The sequence below is a fragment of the Onychomys torridus genome, chromosome 23 (assembly GCF_903995425.1).
Source record: "Onychomys torridus chromosome 23, mOncTor1.1, whole genome shotgun sequence".
NCBI classification, from domain to species: domain Eukaryota; kingdom Metazoa; phylum Chordata; class Mammalia; order Rodentia; family Cricetidae; genus Onychomys; species Onychomys torridus.
The window spans coordinates 20886411-20906419 of NC_050465.1; the positions used below are offsets into that span (position 1 = coordinate 20886411).

At 41.4% G+C, this 20009-nt stretch overlaps 1 protein-coding gene across 3 annotated transcripts in view; it reads right to left on the bottom strand.

Moving 5' to 3' along the window:
- Positions 1-12635: 12635 nt before the first annotated feature.
- Ankrd12 (ankyrin repeat domain 12) overlaps positions 12636-20009 on the bottom strand; it is a 116547-nt gene continuing 109173 nt past the window's right edge. For all 3 annotated transcript variants that reach the window (XM_036173218.1, XM_036173217.1, XM_036173219.1), the window contains exons 11-13: positions 17653-17796; positions 15148-15243; positions 12636-13848 (exon numbers count right to left, since the gene is read on the bottom strand). In XM_036173218.1, coding sequence (XP_036029111.1) covers positions 13663-13848; positions 15148-15243; positions 17653-17796 — 426 coding nt within the window. In that variant the 3' untranslated portion in view covers positions 12636-13662. The remainder of the gene's footprint in view (positions 13849-15147; positions 15244-17652; positions 17797-20009) is intronic.

A 20009-nucleotide genomic window follows, 5' to 3' on the forward strand; every position in this document is an offset into this window, starting at 1 on the left:
TCAGATCATAATATCATGAATGTAATAAATCAATACAATTAGTGTAATTATGAATATCATAAATAGAATTAGTGAATGAATACTGAAAATGTAATCAATGAATACCACAAATGTAATTAATATCATGTGTGTAATTAATAAATACCATGAGTGTAAATTAAAAAATAAATTTTAAAAAATGTACTTGGTAAGAGAATGTTTAGAGCTAGGAAGAGATCATGTCATGTGCCCAGCACACAAGGGCTTGCCTCATCTTCTGGCCACTTGTGTGAACTGAGAAGGGAAGAGGGATGAGTGGGCTTAGGAGAGTATCAGGGTGAGGTGTGTCCAGGCTGCGACCGCTATTAGGTATCCACATGGAAAAGACAATAAGTTGTCAGAAGTTTGGATTAGTGACTGAAAATGTAGGGGTGTCAGTGACACTGAATACCATAGAAGGAGGTGAGTTCCAGAGGGAGAGATCAAAGGTAAAAGACAGAGTCATAGGGCAGTCTCTCATGCAGAGGCTGCTGAGAGAGAGGAGGAAGAGATGGCGTCCTTGGCTCCACGCCCAAAGCATCTCTGCTGGAGAGGGGCCTTACACACAAGCCCTGGGACTTTCTATGAGGAACCTAAAGACAGGGGCTCAGATTGTCCAGTTCTCCAATTGGTACCTTGAGGTACCAACTTGCTGAATGTCCATTCCTTACCTCACAGCAAGTTTTTCTTTCTTTTCTTTTTCATCTTTTCACGTATAAGCATGTGTCTGTACATGGTCACATGTGGGTGGGAGCACATGTTTCTGTGTGCAGGTGGAGGCCTGAAGTTGAGGTCTGAAATCTTCCTCGATCACTCTTCCACCTTAGTCTCTTACTATTTTGTACCCCACTCCCCTCCTCTATTCCCCCCCACACACACACACCAGGAGCTGAGGATCAACCCAGGGCCTTGTGTTTAGCAAGCACTCTACAACTGAGCTAAACCCCCAACCCCTCACCTTAGTCTCTTAAGGATCTCTCAATCAAGCCCAGGATTCTGCTATATGATGGCTCATTTTCCTAGGCAGCTTGCTGGGGGTCGGGGAGACTCTCCTGTCTGTGCCTTCTGAGGCTGGAATTTCAGGCCGGCTGCTGTGTCAACCCAGGATTTACATGGGTTCTGCTGATCTGAAGGTGGGTCCTCTCGATTGCACAGAAAGTTGGCTTTAAAAACTGAGTCATCTCGCACACACCTTTAATCACAGCACTCAGGAGGCAGAGGCAGGGGATGTCTGTGAGTTTGAAGTCAGTCTGGTTTACAGAGTGAATTCCAGGACAGGCTCCAAAGCTACAGAGAAACTCTGTCTTGAAAAACCAAAAAAAAGAAAGAAAGAGAGAAAGAAAGAAAAACCAACCAAACAAAAACTGAGTCATCTCAGCCCTACAAACTGTTCTTTTAAGGCCAGGCCTACATGAGGAGGAAAATAAAAATGAAGACAAGGCAATGGATGAATTCCACTGGAGGCCAAACCATGAGGGCAGCTGCAGGCGTTCATCCTTGCCTTTGTGGTGGGCGTTCTATGGCCCCGGGGTTGTGTAACTGTAGTGTGATGAACCCTCTGAAATGTCACTTGGGAACTGATTACGGAAACGTACCCTCTGATGTTTGTCACCAGGAGCGTGAGCATAATTGTTTGGCTTTGCAGCAGATGCGGGAGCAGACGATGTATCCAGCTGAATTTGAATCGGGAAGAGGAGCGGCTTTGATGAGGCTCCAAAAACAGCACAAATATAGCCAGCCCGCATCAGGGGAAGGGTCAGGAGAGGCCTCCCAAAACACAATCCAGTCACTCCCCAGAGAGCTTCCAACGCTGGAAGAATCGAAGAGAGCATCCAGGGGCCAGGCAGCCCAGCTCCCTCAAGGAGTAGCTGAGAAAGGGGCCGTGAGGAATGCTGGGAGAGTTTGTGGCCAAGACCGCAGTGGTAGTCTAGCCCCTGAGTGGGTGTGTCCACTGAGCCACTCATTTACCGAGTGCTAGATGTGGAGCAGGAGGCTAGACCTGCAGGTACAAGGGATCAAAGAGACAGCTACAAGCAAATAGCCATGAAGAAACCAGAAGTTTGTGGCCAAGCCTCCAAGAAAAACCTCAACGCCCTATGGTAAATGAGAGGCTGGCTGGTTCTAACTTGATTCTTAAGCATCCATCATACTGGCTCTCCGCCTCGTCACCACCTATTGGGGTCACACGTTACAATCGGTTCTCTGGACTGACCCTGAGTAAGCTACTGTTCTCAACTCTACACCGAGCTGTTTTTGTTTGTGCTTAAAATCCCAAGTCTCAATATGGAGCAGAGTTAGTAGAGCACGGGGATGTATCCTACACTGGGAACCTGACCATTCATGGACTCTGTAGCCCCATGTCTGGCGCACGCTAGGTGTTCAAGTGTTTTATAATAAATTAACATCTCCACAAAGAGATGTATGAACCTACCCAAGTTTGGAAAACAATATAAGCCAATTAAAAACAAAATAATAACAGAAAAACAACAACCTGGTGATAGAGCTGTTGCCAAAGAAGATGACAGAATTTAATTAAGTTAAATATACCTGAATCTCTGGCCAAGTGGCATCCAGTCTACCTTTCAAAATCACCCCAGAAAATTTCCTTGGTCATAAGTCCTATACACACTCTGGCTATTAGTTGTTGTGAAATATCTAACTATATAAAGATGTGTTACCGGGTTGGGGATTTAGCTCAGTGGTAGAGTGCTTGCCTAGCCAATCGCAAGGCCCTGGATTCGATCCTCAGCTTAAAAAAAAAAAAGATGTGTTACAATTATTTATGCTGCAGAATGTTACTTTAGCTGTGGAAAGGTGTGTTACTTTTGTTTATGCTCTATTTGTTTAACAATGTAAGGATATGCATTTAATTATGTAAAGATGTGTTGCATCTTTACCATCTTGCCTGTCTTAGGCACCTGATTGGTCTATTAAAAAGCTGAACAGCCAATAGCTATGCAAGAGAAAGGATGGGCGGGGCTGACAGGCAGATAGAATAAATAGGAGGAGAAAGCTAGGCTCAGGAGAGGAACAAGGAGGAGGAGAGAATGAGGGAGAAAGAGAGGGACAGGCCTGGCTCCAGAAGCCAGACGGCCTCAGCCAGACATGAGAAGCAGTAAAAGTAAAATACACAGAAGGAAACAAGGTAAAAAGCCCCGAGGTAAAAGGTAGATAAAGAGAAACAAGTTAATTTAAGTTAAAAGAGCTAGCCAGAAATGCGCCAAAGCTAGGCTGAACTATTCATAACTAATAGTAAGTCTTGGTGTGGAATAATCCTTTACACTGTGTGAATATATGTGGATGTGAGTGGTTTAATAGAGAAGCTGACTGGCCAATAGCTGGACAGGATAAGGTTAGGCAAGAGAGCTAAAATGAGAATGCTGGGAAGAAGGGCGGAGTATGAGGAGTCTCGAGCAGATGCAGAGAGAAGCGAGATGGGTGTGCCATACTGAGAAAAGGTACTAAGGCACATGGCAAAGTATAGATAATAAATATGGGTTAATTTAAATGTAAGAGTTAGCTAGGAACAAGCCTGAGCTATTGGCTGAGCATTTATAATTAATATTGAGTCTCTATGTCAGTTATTTGAAGCCCATGGTGCTGTGGAATAATCCCTTTGTACACTGTGAAGATTTGTCACTGTGATTGGCTTAATAAACAAGCTGACTGGCCAATAGTTGAGCAGAATAAGGTTAGGAGGGAAAGCCAATTTGAGAATGCTGGAAGAAGGCTGGAGTCAGGACTCACCAGTCAGACACAGAGGAAAGAGGAGATGAACATGCCATGCTAATAAAGGTACCACCACGTGACAGGGTGTAAATAAGGAATATAAGTTAACTTAAAATGTGAGATGTTAGTAATAAGCCTGAGCTATTGGCTGAGTATTTATAGTTAATATGAGCCTCTGATTGTTTATTTGGGGCTGGGAGGTTGGGACAGAAAATGTCCGTTTACACACTGGGACACATACAGCCATGAAGGTAGAAGGAGAGGCTGATCAGAAAAAGGAAGGGGTAAGCAGTGGTGGGATGAGGACAAGAGAGGATAACAGGGTGTGTGTGAGTATGACTGGACTACATCACATACCTGTATGAAAATGTCATAGCCAAGTCTAATATATCTAATTAGTGTATGCCAGTAGAATAATTTAGAAGTGTATGTGAAGGGAGGAATTGTAGGATAGTGGAAATGATGTGAATATAGCACCACTTATGAAACTCTAAAAAAAAAAAAGAAGTAATTTAAAAAAATCTTCTGGAGAAATGGCTCAGCAGTTTGCAGACCCAGCTGCATTCCCAGAGGACTTTGTTCAGTTCCCAGCATCCATGTGACAGTCTCAATCATCTGCAACCCGTCTCAGGAGACCAAAGCCCTCTTCTGGCCTCTGTGGTCACCAGGCACATGGGTGGGTGCACAGATGTACATGCAGACAAAATATCCATACACAAAAAAATATTTGTCAGGCATGGTAGTGCATGCCTTGATCCTAGCATAGAGGCAAGGGGATCTCTATGAGTTCCAGGCCAGCCAGGAGTCCCTGCCTCAAAAGCAACCAACCAATCAAAAAAATCTGTAGAGACTTTTCCCATTTTTATCTGGAAATCTGTATCTTCCCCATAATCTTTCTTAATGGGTTTTTATAAACTGAGTTAATTTTTTCAAAGACTCATTTGGGTTTTTGCTAATTTTCTTTAATCATACACTATTTTAAAATATATTCATTGACTCTAAGTCACAGGTCCCCTAGTTATTTTTTTTTTTTTCCAGAGCTGAGGACTGAACCCAGGGCCTTGTGCTTGCTAGGCAAGCGCTCTACCACTGAGCTAAATCCCAAAACCCCTCTAGTTTTTTTTTTTTTTTTTTTTTACTTGTTTTTAACCTTAATTTCACTATGTAAAGATTATAGTCCGAAAGATTTCAAGCTTTTGAAATTTAGAGATTTTGTTGCTGACTGCTTTATGCTGTGGCAGATCCCTTGAGGATGAGCAGCAGTCTGACTACAAGAGTGGAAGGGAGGAGATGTCCCTGGTGAATGGGAGCTCCTGAAACACTGTTATTAGTCCAGTCTGCACTCCCACTTTAGACTCTGAAGCCACACGGTAGGGGGTCAAGCAGTTTAGAGAAGCGTAGATGGCAATCGGCTTTTTGTTAGCATAAAAGCATAAGCCATAGTTGACAGGTGTAAGCTTTTGTGGTCGGGTTGTTAAAGGAAACCACCAATTGTTTAACTACTTTTCTAGGTCGTTCTGTTCCAGGTAGCAGATGATGTCGTGCTTAGCAAGGAGCTGCACACGCTGCTTTAAGTAAATCTAGTAATTGTCTTTTCTGCTTTATTCTACTTCAATATGTAGTATGGCTAATTATCTGAGACAGGGTTTCCCTCTGTAAACACAATCTTTATTTCCTCTTTTCTTTCTTCCTTCCTTTCTTTCTTCTCTTTCCTTCCTTCTTCCTTCTTTCTTCTCTCTCTCTCTCTCTCTCTCTCTCTCTCTCTCTCTCTCTCTCTCTCTCTCTCTTTCTCTCTCTTGCAAGAACTTTTTTTTTACTGGAGCTGAGGACCGAACCCAGGGCCTTGTGCTTGCTAGGCAAGCACTCTACCACTGAGCTAAATCCCCAACCCGCACGAACTTTTTATTGGTTTCCCTCATCCCCTCCATCCCTATCCCACTCTCTTATCCTTAGTCCCCACCCACTTTGTGGTCTTCAGCCACCATTAGGTTACAATGAGATTACTGGAGGCTTGGAGGTGCTTGGCTTAACCACCAAAGTCTCTCAAATTTGAATCCAGACTTTATCAGTTATCAATGGTAGAAATCAGATTCAATATGTGAGAAAGATCTGGGTCTCCTTAGTGGCCTGTAGGTGGAAGGCACCTCACAGTATAGATGAGAGTGACCTTTAGAAGCTTAGAGTAGCTACTGGCTGACAGCCAGTCAGGTAAGGTGGCCTCAGCCCTGGAACACAGGGACTGAGTTCTGATACAACAATGACCTTGGAAATGGGAGTCTCCCCAGGGTCTGCAAGCTGAAGCTGACACTTTTGTTTTAGACTCATGATCTCTGAGGCACAGTTGTATTGTGCCAAACTGGGTTTTCTTTTAAGTTGCAGCTGTTTGTTATTGCTAATTTGAGAAGCAGCAATTTGATGCCACAGCAGCATCGGAAACATCACCTGAAAAGCCTTTCTCTGGGAACTCCGATGATTGCATTGAGGACAGCGTCAGCTCTGGGCTATTGTTATATACTTTCCAGCCAGGCTGCTTCTGCCACTTCTCAGCTGTGAAGCTAGGCTAACAATAGTATTCTTGAGAAGTCTGTTGTGAAAGGTGATTTGGCTGCCAACTCTGCAAGATACCCTAACTCACTCAGCCTCTATCTAGGGCAGTCTCCCTCAGGCATCCAAAGTATGTCCACACCCTTCAAAACTGCAGCCTGCTTGGCCACTCTCTGGTGTGCACAGGTGCGAACCTAGGACTGGACTTGCATGGGCCTTGCAAAGGCTTGAGTTAAGAGGATGGGTGGCTGGGGACCTGTTCCAAGATAGGAGGAGATACATGAGGTTCACTAGGCATATCCTCTTACCCTGGTAGCTATCCGACCTGAGAGGACCTCAGAAGCACAAGGGATAGGAAAGGGGCCCCAAGGTTTTCACTGCACCACCCAGTCTGTGCAGGGTAGGATAAATGGCTCTCATAGTGCAGTTAATAGAATTACTCTGGGCCTCTCAACTTGAACTCCAGGGGCAATGGTATATCCCTGGGGCGAGGCTAAAACTCGCTTTGGGAAGTTTCTAACAGTCAAAACTGTCTGGAAAGTACTTTACAAAAGCGTGTCCACAGTTCACAGTATGAACACCGTAAGCTTTCAGCCTCTTGAAGGCATGTGGGTGTGTGTGTGTGTGTGTGTGTGTGTGTGTGTGTGTGTTTGAGTACGTGTGTGGGGGTGGGGAGGTGGGAGGGAAGGTTTGCTGTCGATAATGTGTATGGTTAAGTTTTGTTTTCCCAGCAACACAAAGCAGCTCCTTTCTTTCTTTCTTCTTTTTTCTTTCTTTTTTTTCAGAGCTGAGGACTGAACCCTTGCCAGGGCCTTGTGCTTGCTAGGCAAGCTCTCTACCACTGAGCTAAATGTCCAACCCCATGCAGCTCCTTTCTTTTCCTTCTCTTGTTACACAGCCACACAGCAGCTATTTGCACAAGTGCCAATCTAGACCAGCAGGTCTCAAAATGTGGGCCCTGACAGTCTAGCTGGGGCCCTGAGATGGTCTGCCAGGGAAGAGTAGGGTTTAAACTGCCCCAGGTCAGAGGCAGATACACCCAACTGTGCCCTTAGAGTTTCCTCTGTCAAGCTCTCAGTTTAAAACAAAAGCCAACTTCAGGGGCTAGACAGCTTGGTGGCTAAGAACCGCTCTTCCAGAGGACTTTGGGTCAGTTTCCAGCACATGCATGGCAGTTCATGCCATCTCTAACTTCAGTCCCAGGGGATCAGGTGCCCTCTTCCGAAGACAGACATACTTGCAGGCAACACACCTACACATCTCAACCCTCCAATCTCCACTTCTTAAATGTTTTACCTAACAAAGTAGGGGGAAACATTAGACACTTGTGTTGTATACTAGAATAAGGTGACTCTCTTGAGAAAAGCCCTTGGATGAACTTCAAGCTAACTGTTGGCACATCTTGGCTCTTTCGCTGATACAAGCACCAGGACAGTATGCATATGAGTTGGGCTCAACACAAAAATCATAAAATTGCTTTAAAAATTTAAGGTATCTTTTTGTGATTAAGCAAAACTAAACTCATTAACCTCAATTGCATGGTTCTCAAGTGAGATCTTTGTAGATGTAATACTATAATTAACGAGGTCTCACCCAGCTTCCGGAACCACAAGGTATCCAGAAGGGCCAAATAAGTATGCACCTCGAGTCTTAAGGGGCTCCCTCCCAGCCACACCCCAGGGGCAGGTCAGAGGCAGGTGTGGCAGTTACCTGATGTCTCTCTAGGGGCAGTGTTTCAAGGTCAAAGCTGGAACAGCTATCCACTACATAGATGGCATGTTATAATGCCAGAATGGTTGGACATGACTGTGGGAGCCTGTCTCTTTAAGAAAATGAACCAGCAGTGAACGTAGGTAATCCTTGAGACTGAAAGTCAACTGTGGAAAATCTGTCCTTGGGCAGAAATCCCAACACTTAGGGCGTTTCGGAAACAAATGAGAAGAAGCCACACTTCTACTGAGGTTTCTGCAGACTAATTACAACTTGTGTGGGTGTGTAATGCTGCACACCAAGAGTTAAAGTTTTCAGGGGCAAACCAAAGTCCCCTTAATAGCTAGTTTCTGTCATCTCGGCATCTGACCTAGCACCCTTCTGATGACTGGGAGGTATTGTCTCAGTAGACCAGTAGCTTCCACCAAGCTCAAAGCTAAGAATGTCTATCAGATGGCATTGGGAACCTATGGCAGACTCCCCCACTTAACTTTAACCCACCTATCTGATGTCCTCAGTATGTTTGGTGAATGCACTGATTTGTGACTTTCTTTCTTTTTTTTAGCCTATAATGATAATGTGGCCACAGAAATAAAGCACTAAAATGGAGGAGGAGGAGGAATGAGGAAACTAGTCACTAAGAAAATGGGAATGGCAAATCATATACTGGATAAAAACATCCAGAATCCATATCTGACAAAGGACTGTTATGCATAACATAGAAAAGACCACCAACAAATCAGAAGACGGCTCAGAAAGAAATGAGAAGAATGCTTGATGATTTAAAAAATAAAATGAGATCAGGTGTGGTGGTGCACACCTTTAATACCAGCACTTGGGAGGCAGAAGCAGGTGGATCTCTGAGTTGGAGGTCAACCTAGTTTGCATAGTGAGTTCCAGGACAGGCAGGGTTACACAAGAGATCTTGTCTCAAAACAAAAACAAAACAAACAACCCCCCCCCAAAAAAAAAGCCAAAATGACATGTACAAATAGCTTCAATAAGCTCATCGCTGCTGGAGGAATACAAATGAAAAACATGAGGTTTTATCCATCCACTGAATTGGCTCAAACTGACTGACAATGTTGTCACTAGTCCTGTTTCCCACCCTCCAGTGCTGGAAGAAAACCCAGGGCATCTTGGGTGCTAGACCCAATACCACCAAGTATCAGGTTTCAGAGCAACTCATCTTTCATACAGGGCTGTATGGTATAAATGGGGCATTCATTTTGGAGGATTGTCATTTTCTAATACAGATGAACAGTAACCTGAGCTGTGACAAAATTCTTCTTGACAGTAAATACCTAAGAGAAATTAAAAAAAAAAAACAAAAAAAAAAAACCACAGTGAAGGTTTCCATGTCCATAGGTTTATTCACAATATCCCAACTGTAAACAATCCGAACACTAAGAACACGAGAACACATTTGTACAATTACACTACTCGGTAAAAATTACTACTTGTTACTTATATACGAAACACATATGAATTCCAAAATCTGCTTAAGGAGGAAGGCAGACACAGGTATATGCTACATGAGTTCACTTCCACGAAGTTTGAGACTAGGTGGGACTAACAGAGTGAAGGCAGGCAGCCCACTGGTTGCCTCTTGGGGAAACAGCATGGACTGAGGCATGAGGGACTTCCTGGGGTGATGATTTGGGTACTTGTAACAAGGAGTTCTCAAACGGCTTATGTAGGTCTGGATTGTTTAAAAACTTAGATCTAAAGCAGAACCATCTTTTAAAAACTACTAACAAACATAACGCTGAATGAGGGATGACACATGATGACTATTAATCTGTGAACCTGTCTAGGTGTGTAACATTGTTCTAAAAAGCAAGGGGGAATTAGCTGCATAAAGGCTTTTTATCTGGTGCTAGTTGAAGATTTGAATAAATTAACCACTTTTTAAAAATGTACTTAAATAAGACAAATGTGCTTTCCTAGGTTTGCATGTAAGAACACTGATTCCTAATGTGAGCAGAGACTGCCTAACTTTAGGATAAGAACCTTCACATAATTTCCTGATCGAAGTTTGTCTCATGATCAAAAATTACATTACCATCAATACTGTATACATTTACTCACAGGAGAAACCTGGCCAGTCTTCCAGCTGTACTTGCTACTTTTGTGCTAATACTTAAAATTCTATAGTTGGAACAGTTTGAGTTAATATGATTATATACTTTATATGGCTGAGTTTCTTTTATGAACCCTAGTTTTCATGATTGAACAAATTCTGGTGACTATTTCTTTGGGGTCTTAAATTCCCTCTTAAGTACATACTTCCAAGATAATGAATTACAAGAAACTTTAGCTGGGTGTGGTGGTGCACACCTTTAATCCTGGCACTTGGGAGTCGGATTTCTGACTTTGAGGTTAGCACAATCTACATAGCAAGTACCAGGCTGGCCAAGGCTACCTGGGGAGACCTTGTCTCAAAAGGAAGTTTTAACCATTGAATTTCACACACATCTCCAAAGACTATTATTTTTTTGACTTCTTGCCTTAAGTGTTTGAAACATTTGCTGATTTTATTGTTGTTTTGAGACAGGGTATCATTAATGGTCCATTCTGGCATTGAACTCTCTGTCTCCCAAATGCTGGGATTACAGGCACGAACCATCTGCCTGGTGGAAAAAAAAAAGTTGTTTATTTTTTTTTCTTTTTGTTTTTTTAATGGTGAAATGTTTCCTTTAACTAGTCAATAGCCTTTGTGTAAAATTTTGGGAATTTATATGCCAGAGCAGTAGAGGTAGAGTTAAAGACATTGCTAACCTTTTGAAAAAGAGAGGAAACTATTTCACCCTGCCTTGTTTCCTAGACCACTAGAATGCCGAGTGCCACTCAAACGAGGTGCATGGGCCTTTGGGAATTGTGCAGCGTGCCTTCTGCTTACAATTCATTTGTGAGACCTCTCCTTACTCAGTTGATTTGAAAGGGATTGTTTTCACAAGGTGAGTATTTCTGCAACCTTGCTGGAGGGCCAAGTAAACACTGGTGTTTCACTTAATTATACAGGAGTGGAACATTAAGTAAAAAACACTTAGCACACATTTCACTTATTTTTTCTATAAAAATATAACTCTTTATTAAATAACATGCACAAATATTAACTAGTCATTTATTAAACAGATATGATTTAGAACAAGACTTAAAGAAATACAAATCCTTAGGTACAATTTAATATCTTGTTCATGATGTTTAATAGTTTAAAAAGAATCACTGATTAAATTCAGCATCCTTATTTTTCTTTGAGAACCCAAATCTTTTTAGGCATATATTCCATTCTGAGATTTTTCCTCTAGTATTTTAGACCTTCATAAAGTCTCTAACATCAAGAGTTCTAACTACGGACTAACTCACACATTTCCTATGAGGCGCAGTAACTTAGCTATCCCGGCGGCGGCGTGCAGAGGAAGTGCGTTAGTAGATTGTGGCAGAGGCTCCAGCTGTTTGAGCTACCAAGAAAAGAGTGAGCACTGTGGGCAGGACCAGAAAGCTGGGCTGACTGAGGGCTGCACCTGCAGGGGCCTGCTTACAAGAACTGATTCTTCTTCTCCCTCCTCCCCCAACAGCGCGTTCTGTCTGGTCAGTACCTTCCCCCCCAAGCTGAGCCATCAGAACAGAGCGCTTACAGATTTACTTTTCTCTTGCTCTCTTTAACGTTTCATAATCCTGTTTAACTTTTGTAATTTGCCACATGAGCTCAACAAATTTCCTTTCTAGGATAAAGAATAAACAAACTTTGCATTAAGTTGTTTTTGTATTAAAAAGTATTGCTTTTATAAATTAGCTTCCAATGTTCCCAGCCTTAATAAACACAACTTCAACAAAAACCAGTGCTTCAGTCTACCCTGCCTTTCTGGCCCCATTTATTCAATGAAAAGGCCAAAGTCTTTCATCTAAATTTCTAAAGAAAACTACGTCCAACCTTTATTAATCCTCGCACTGTGCATTTTTCACATGTGCTGCTTTATTGCGCATGCCAGTACAGTAAGAATGAAAATATAAATTGATGTAAAAATTCAAAAATCCCTAAGCTTAATATGTACCTTTGCACTGAAAACCAAATATTTTCTTTTACTAGCTGGGATTTCCAACTTGTGAGCTGAATTTAAACCATTTAATTAATATTTTTTACCTTTCCCTATCAAAATAGGAAATATCTGGTATTATTTCATAATTCAAGACAGTATTATGGCAGGGTTCACAAATATTTATCCTATTTATGATGATTTTAGATTAATCTAATTTTGCTTTCCAAATGTTTCACAAGTTCAGCAGCAGGTTTTTTCTAAAGTTTTCCTGAATATCTAATCTACATCACATTATAGGAGAAATTGTTCTAAGTATATTGCTCATTATTTTACTATAAAAAGCATACCAAATCTTATTTCAATTATGAAAATTTGCAAATTACACATTTTGCATCTTGATACAAGGAAAAATACAACATATTAATAAAATCTTCATGAACATTTCAAAGGCTGGAATATTCCTAAGTCTTTTATTTATTTTGACTACCAAGTATCTTATTTTGATCTGAGCATTCAATTGTTATTTTAAAAGTGCAAAGGCTATTAAGCTTAAAAGATTAAATTTAAGCAATGTAAGAAAGTTTACAATGATTTAACATGACCAATAAAATTTATTAAACATATTTACATATATTCACAGATTCTCTCATAGTTGAGTATTAAAATAGACATTTACAATTTCAGAATTTCCATTCAAAGGCATTGGTTGTTCTCCAGTGAGACGAAGAGAGCTCCTGCTTCTCTGATGACATTCTGACCAGTGTGCTCCACACACAGAGTCCCAGGTTCTCTTGCAGGAAACTGGGATAAGAAGTCTCACACTGTCTCAGGCGTCAGTTACAGAAAAAGTTAAATTATAGAAAGCATGCAACACAACTAAGCCACCATTTTGACAGTTATGGGATGGACACAAGCTAGCTCAAACCCATGCATGCCTAGTCAAAGGTTCACTATTTGAACACACTGCTATGACACTCCACAACGACAACTTTGGTCCAACAGAACAGACAGTTTTACAGTCATCTCTGTGTACAGTTTTGAGGGTCAGTCCCTTGTATACATTGACCATTAATTACAAGATGTACAATATGTATAAAATAAGTTATTAAAAAGGAAGACAATATTAAAACTTTCAAAAAGGAAAACTGTACAATTAATTTACAGATAAAATAAACTGAGGAATTTTGTGCCAAGATTTTTCTTCTGCATTAGAAACTGTTTGGTAGGAACTGGATCTTTGTGTTTACTCATGTACTTTTAATAAAACCCGCAAGAGATCTGAGTACTTGTGGTTGGTTATCTTGTTACTTGGAGTGCTAACAACTTCCAGCGCTGTTAACAGGTTTTCTCAACTTTTTAAAGATCTACTCAGTTTGCCAACATTTTCTAATGCAATAGTTACCTTTGATGAATATAAATAATAGTTTTATGTTAGAAAGTGTATTTGGACCTAAGATCCAAAATATTTTTCTTTATTTTTATAAAATGACAGTGTTCACTACATAACTTCTCTAACAACTGTAAAGGCGTATTATCAGGGTTTTTTTTTAAAGGCAGTATTCCACAGTATAACTCTTGCATTGTTAGTTTAGGATGATACCCAGGCAAGTACCAACTGCTATATAGGAGTCAATTCAAAATCATCATTAACATCAACAAGGGGAACGTAAAACTCCTGGATCTCATAAATACTGATAGACTTATAGGTGGCAGGGTCGAGTTCCTGGAGTTTGAGCTGCCATTCTAGTCTCTGGACGGCATTTAAAGCTGCAGCTTCGTGTTGCTGCCTCATTAAAAGACAGGTCTATTTAAAAGAAGAGAAGAACTGATTAATCCAGTTTTGTTAGGGCCAAGACAGATACACGAGGGGTAAGAACAGTTCATATTATAAAACCTCTTTCTTCTGTCCTCTGTCACACCAACGTGTCCCTACTTCTGGGTCTACCACTTCATCTTTTCAATTTGGGCTTGCTAATATTCTTTAAAATTGTAAGATTTCAAATTATCCAAAGCATTCTAAAATACAGACGAAAATGCTTTAACGTTTCAAGTCAGTTGTGGAGGAGGGGTAGCAAGATCTTGCTACGTAGTCTGGGCTGGTTTCAAACCTGAGATTCTTCCTGCCTCAGTATCCCAAACAGCTAGGATTACAAGTGTGCAACTATGTGTTTTATCATTCTATTCTTCTTAGGTTAGAGCTATAACCAGGCAGGAATATTGGATAATGAGTACTAAGATACACAAAACTACTGTTCCTGTGGCACTTGGGATATTTTATGTAATAGTAGTTCTTTCTTTGAAGTAATTTGTATTCATTTATTCATTTCATTTCTATGTGTGTTTTGTATCTGGTCTGCATGTATGTCTATGTGAGGGACTCAGATCCCCTGAAACTGGAATTACAGACTGTTGTGAGCTGTGAATGTGGGTGCTGGGAATTGAACCCGGGCCCTCTGGCAGAGCAGCCAGTGCTCTTAACTGCTGAGCCATTTCTCCAGCCCAGTTGCTCTTTTCTTAAAAATGTGTAAGTGTCTTTGTGTGGCTATGTGCAGGTGAGAAGGTGCCTTTGGAGGCCAGAGGCATGAGATCCCCCTGAAGCTGGAATTACCGGTGCTTGTGAGTCAACTAATACAGGAAGTGAGAATTGAATTGAAGTCTTCTCCAAAAAACAGTATGCACTCTGCCACTGAGCCATCTCTCCAGCTCTATATTAGTTCTTAAAACTGGTTTGTAGGTTTTATTTCCTATTTTTAAGTGTGGTTCACAGTGAATATTCACAATCAATGTTTCTTTTTCTTTTTCTGTTGAGACAGGGTTTCTCTGTGTAGCTTTGCACCTGTCCTGGATCTCCCTCTGTAGCCCAGGCTGGCCTTGAACTCACAGAGATCTGCCTGCCTCTGCCTCCCAAGTGCTGGGATTAAAGGCGTGCACCACCACTGCCTGGCCTAACTAGCTCTTATAACTTAAATTAACCCATTTCTATTCATTCAATCCCAGAGGAAGCAGGAGGAGCTGAACTCCAAATCAAGTTCAAAGCTAGTCTGAGATCCATCAGAACCTGTCTCAGCACGAACAGTAACAACTGCCATGTAAACATACCCACCTTTAGTTTGTCAAACTTATCGTCCACATCTTGTAACCAGGACATGAACTGTCGTGCATTAAATCGATCTCTCACAGAAGTTTTACTGTCATCAGACTAAAAGAAAAAGTCACATGTAGTAAGACACTTTAAACCTGTAATATCCCACTTATTATGTACGCTTCAGCTTTACTGAGAGGAGTGCATTTCTAAAAAGAAAACGTACTGAAGCTGTTCTTTCCATTTCAAGTAGAAAGGGTGCTCACGGAGTTCTGAAGACGCAGCATTTAGTTATGAAGTAGAGGCCTCCTCCATTCTCAGAAAGGCATGGCACAGGGGTGGGAGTGCTCTGCCTGCTCTATCTTTCTTAGAGTTTGCCAGACAGAGAGAACAGGTGGTCACGGGGGAGACACCTGCCATTAGAGGTAGCATTTCCTCCAGGATGGATCTTTTTAAGTGTTCTTAAACCAGGCCTGCAAGACAGCTCACCAGATAAGGGCACTTGCTATACAAGCCTGATGACATGAGTTTCATCCCCAGGACTCACACAAAAGAGAAAATGAGAAAATGAGTCACATTTGTCCTGACTTCTACATACAAGTGTCCTCTGACCTACCTACACACACACACACACACACACACACACACACACACACACACACACACACCCCATGCACATAAACAATTCAAGTAAAAAATTCTCAGTATCAGTTTTCGAATTAAGATATATTTATATTTAAATTTTAGCTCTGTACCTTTCTGTGAGACTCTGAACTAATTATACACTTTCAACTTTCTATGGTATACATTGAAGAGTACCTCCTAAGTATGTTTTAAGGTTCTTATCACAAAGTACTCCATGTAACTGCCATTGTACAAGTGTGGTCAAGATTAACATTTGGACATCAGACAGCCTCACATTCACCAACTCACATCTCATCAACTTCATTTTCTCTATGGTCTCAGAGATAGTTTGGCCACTTTCAATTTTATTGAGTAATATTACAAATTTATTGTGAAAAGGGTAAGCGAGGGGATGAACTGGGCCTACGCAAAGAGAGGCAGGGTTTACCCTTTCCTTGGGTCTTCAGTGGCCATCTGATGGGAACTCAGTCTGCTATGACGACCTACATGAGCCACCAGTAACTGGGCTTTCTGAGTTCAGTTCCTAACTGAAAATTGTTATGGATGAGCAAGCATCCTTGTCAAGGGAATAAGCCTCGAATCCTGGTATTTCATCAAGCTTAAATTCTAACTTAAAACCTAGTGTTCTGTTTCACTAGGGAAATTTAGAGCATGATATAATAAAATTACTTAAATTATCAAAATCCCCTTTCCATTAACAACTTATATCCTTTATTTTTAGGAGAGATTAAAGAAAGTTGGATGGCTATGTAAGAAAATAGAATAGAGTGAAAAGCAGAAATTTCTTCATCTTACTGTGAGAACATCCACCTTCCAGAAGATGTCTGTATCTTTTAGTCCTCTAACTATTAGAGAAACTGGCTCAGTTTTGTTACATCTCTGATTTTGAGATCATTTTGAGTGTACTGAGGAATTCACTTATTTTTTTAAATTCTTGGGTAAGCAAAGTTGCTTGCTGCCAAGTTTGGTAACTCCAGTTCAGGCCATAGGACCCATGTGGTAGGAAAGGGTCAATCCACCCTCCAAGTTGGCTCTGACAGTCATACATATGATAGATAAATAAATGTACTAATAAAAACAGACAATTTTTGGAGAGATGACTCAGCGGTTAAGAACATTGACTGTTCTTGTAGGGGACCTGGATTCAATTCCCAGCACCCACAGGGTTAAATTCCCAGCTCACAACTGTCTGTAACTCCAGGATCCAGCCCCCTCACACATACATACAGGCAAAACATCAATAAAATAAAAATAATTTAAAAAAATAGACAATTTTTGAGTTTAGCTTAACCCCAAATGTGACCCTCCTGCCCAAAAGGCTGCCCTGGTGCTGAGGTTACAGGCAGGAGTCGCCATGACAGGCTTTCTCTTTTTAACCCAGCAGAGGCTAGGCATCCTCAGCATGCCGCAGTGCTTATGTGAGGGTCAGGAGACCACTTGGAGGATTGGCTCTCTCTAGCGCATGAAGATCACTCAGGTGTGACAAAGTACCTGTGAGCTGACGTATTGCCAGAGGGCCCTGTCTCTTGCTCTCATCTTGCTGTAGCACCAGGAGCTACTGTGTCTGGCTTTACATGGGTTCTGGGGATTCAAACTCAGGTTCTCACACTTGCATGGTAAGCACTTTATCCACGGAGCCATCTTCTTAGTCCTTAATTTTGTTAAGTGGATAGAGTACAGCCTCTCGAGTTCTGGGGTGAGGCCTGTACACTCATGTCCAAATGGCTACCTGGCTTTATACCAACCCACAAGAGAGAGGACCAGGAATACTTTGAAAATTTCATTTTTCCTCTGACTTTAATTCAACTTTCTTCTACAAGGCAGAACTACCAACAGGCACATTCCAGTTCTTGAAGGCCCTCGTATCAGCTAGCACTTTACCTGTGAGTCCAGGGGCACATTGTACACCTCTGCATCTAGCAGGACAGTGCAAGCACTGAATGGCAGCGTCTGATTTGCCAGTGTCCTCGCAGCTCTGTAATGGACTCGTAGAACTTCTTGTTCATTGGACACAATAAGTTTTTCCTAATTGAACACAGAGTAATTAAAAAATATTCATTAAGTTATTTGTGAAATTAGATAAAGTCACTTAAGCTACACTAAATAATCCTAGAGTACCATTTTCTTCACAGGAGGCTTAAGAAATTTAAAAATTCCTAGTGTTCTAGAGAAATCTTCCCTCTCCAAAATTGGCAGTTTCTTTCTTAAAATTGTTTTTGAAGTGTATGGATAGGGCTGGAGAGAGAGCTCAGTGGTTAAGAGCACCTGTTGCTCTTCTAGGGGACCTTTGTTTAGTTCCTACTACCTACATGGAGGCTCACAGCAGTCTGTAACTCCAGCTTCAGGGGACTGAACATCTCTTCTAACTCCATAGGCACCAGGCATGCATGTGATACACAGACACACATGCCAGCAAAAACCTCATACATATAATAATAAAAATTAAAATTAAAATAAAAAATAAATAAATGCACGTGCTAGTTCCAGAACATTTTCATCAAACCAGAAAGAAAGAAATCTCCTATTATCACCAGTTTCTCTTCTTTCTTATATCTTCTAGCTATCAGTAATCTACCTTTTGTCCCTATGAATTTATTTGTTTTGAAAATTCAATTATTCATAAATAAAATCACACACTATGTGGCCTTTTGTGACTGATTTTCCTTACTTAGTGTCTTCTATTTTCAAGGTTCACCCATACTGTAGTGTGTACTATATATCTACTCCTTTTATTGACAAATCATATTCTACTGTAGACATATATTTTATGTAGGCCATTCATTAGTTGACGGTTTGGATTTGAAGGGTGGCAGACTTTGCCACTTCAAAATATGCTAATTTGGCATAACGCTTATTTTGAGCTATAGTCATTTTAAAAACAATTAGGGCAAGGGCACTCTGAGGAAATAAGACTCCAAAGTAAAAGATGTCCTCGACGTGTTAGGCGGAAAGGAACATTCTTTTTTTGGGGGTGGGGAGAGTTGAGACAGCATTGCTCTGTGTAGTTTTGGTTCCTGTCCTGGATCTCACTCTGTAGCCCAGGCTGGCCTTGAACTCAGAGAGATCCGCCTGCCTCTGCCTCCTTAGTGCTGGGATTAAAGGCGTGCACCACCATAGCCAAGCGGAGAGGAACATTCTCACCAGCAGAAACAGGGAGTAAAGTCAAGAGAAGCCTGTACAGCCCTTTGGAAATTATCTTCCCTTTGCATTGTTAGGTTTCTCTGTCTAATCTAACATCAAAGCATCAGGGCTTCACCCCAACTCTGGGTCTTCACTTTCTCCTCCTAGGGCTCCACGTTAAGTGAAACTTGAAATCATAACTGTGTGCTTTTGCTGATCTGCCTATGTCACCTTAACTCTTGGTGCTCTAAGAGGTCTGAGATAATGTGCCTTCTCCACAGGCACATTATTCTTTGGGGTTATTATGAAAGCTGTGATGAGCATTTATGCTTAAGCTTCTGTTTGTCCTGGGCATATCTTTTTATTGTTTATGAGGTAATAACTAGGAGTGCTGAGTCTGTTAACTGTTGAGGAATAGTCAAACTGTTGCAATAGCAGCTGCTATCATTTTATATCCTGATCAATAATGTATGATGGTTGCAATTTCCTTATGTACTCCTTGGTGTATTCCACTATGCCATTTATTATAGTCAGTCTAACAGATGTATGTATTCCCTTGGTGACGTCTGCTCCCACCCACCTCTTTCAGAAAATCGATTTTTATGTGTGTTTGTGCACTACATCTGGGTGCCTGTGCTTGCAGAGGCCAGCAGGGGCACTGGATCTCTTGAAATTGCAGTTACAGGTGAATGTGAGCTGCAATGTGTGTATTGAAAACCCAACCCAGGACCTCTGCAAGAGCAGGGAGTGCTCTTAACTGCTGAGCCATCTCTCCAGTTGTGGCTAGATTTTTACAATGATTTTTTTTTTTTTTTTACAGAAATAAACACACTCCTCTTTAATGAGTTAAGTGTCCCAACCTTCCAGTTATGGAATAGGCTGAGTCCTCAAGTTAATCTTTGGCGTTTAGCAGATAGAACTTCAGATGTCCATCTGTAGATTGTAACCCCTCCTGAGCCTGGCTATGGGTTTGTATTACTTGGTTACCCTAAAATTTCACCTCCAGTGTCAACAAGGATAGGTCTGAGTCCTGTGCTAGCAAGAATGTCAAGCAGAGACTTGCAAACAGTGCCTTGTGAGGACAGGCTGGGAGCATGCCACCCTGCTTCTCTGTGCAA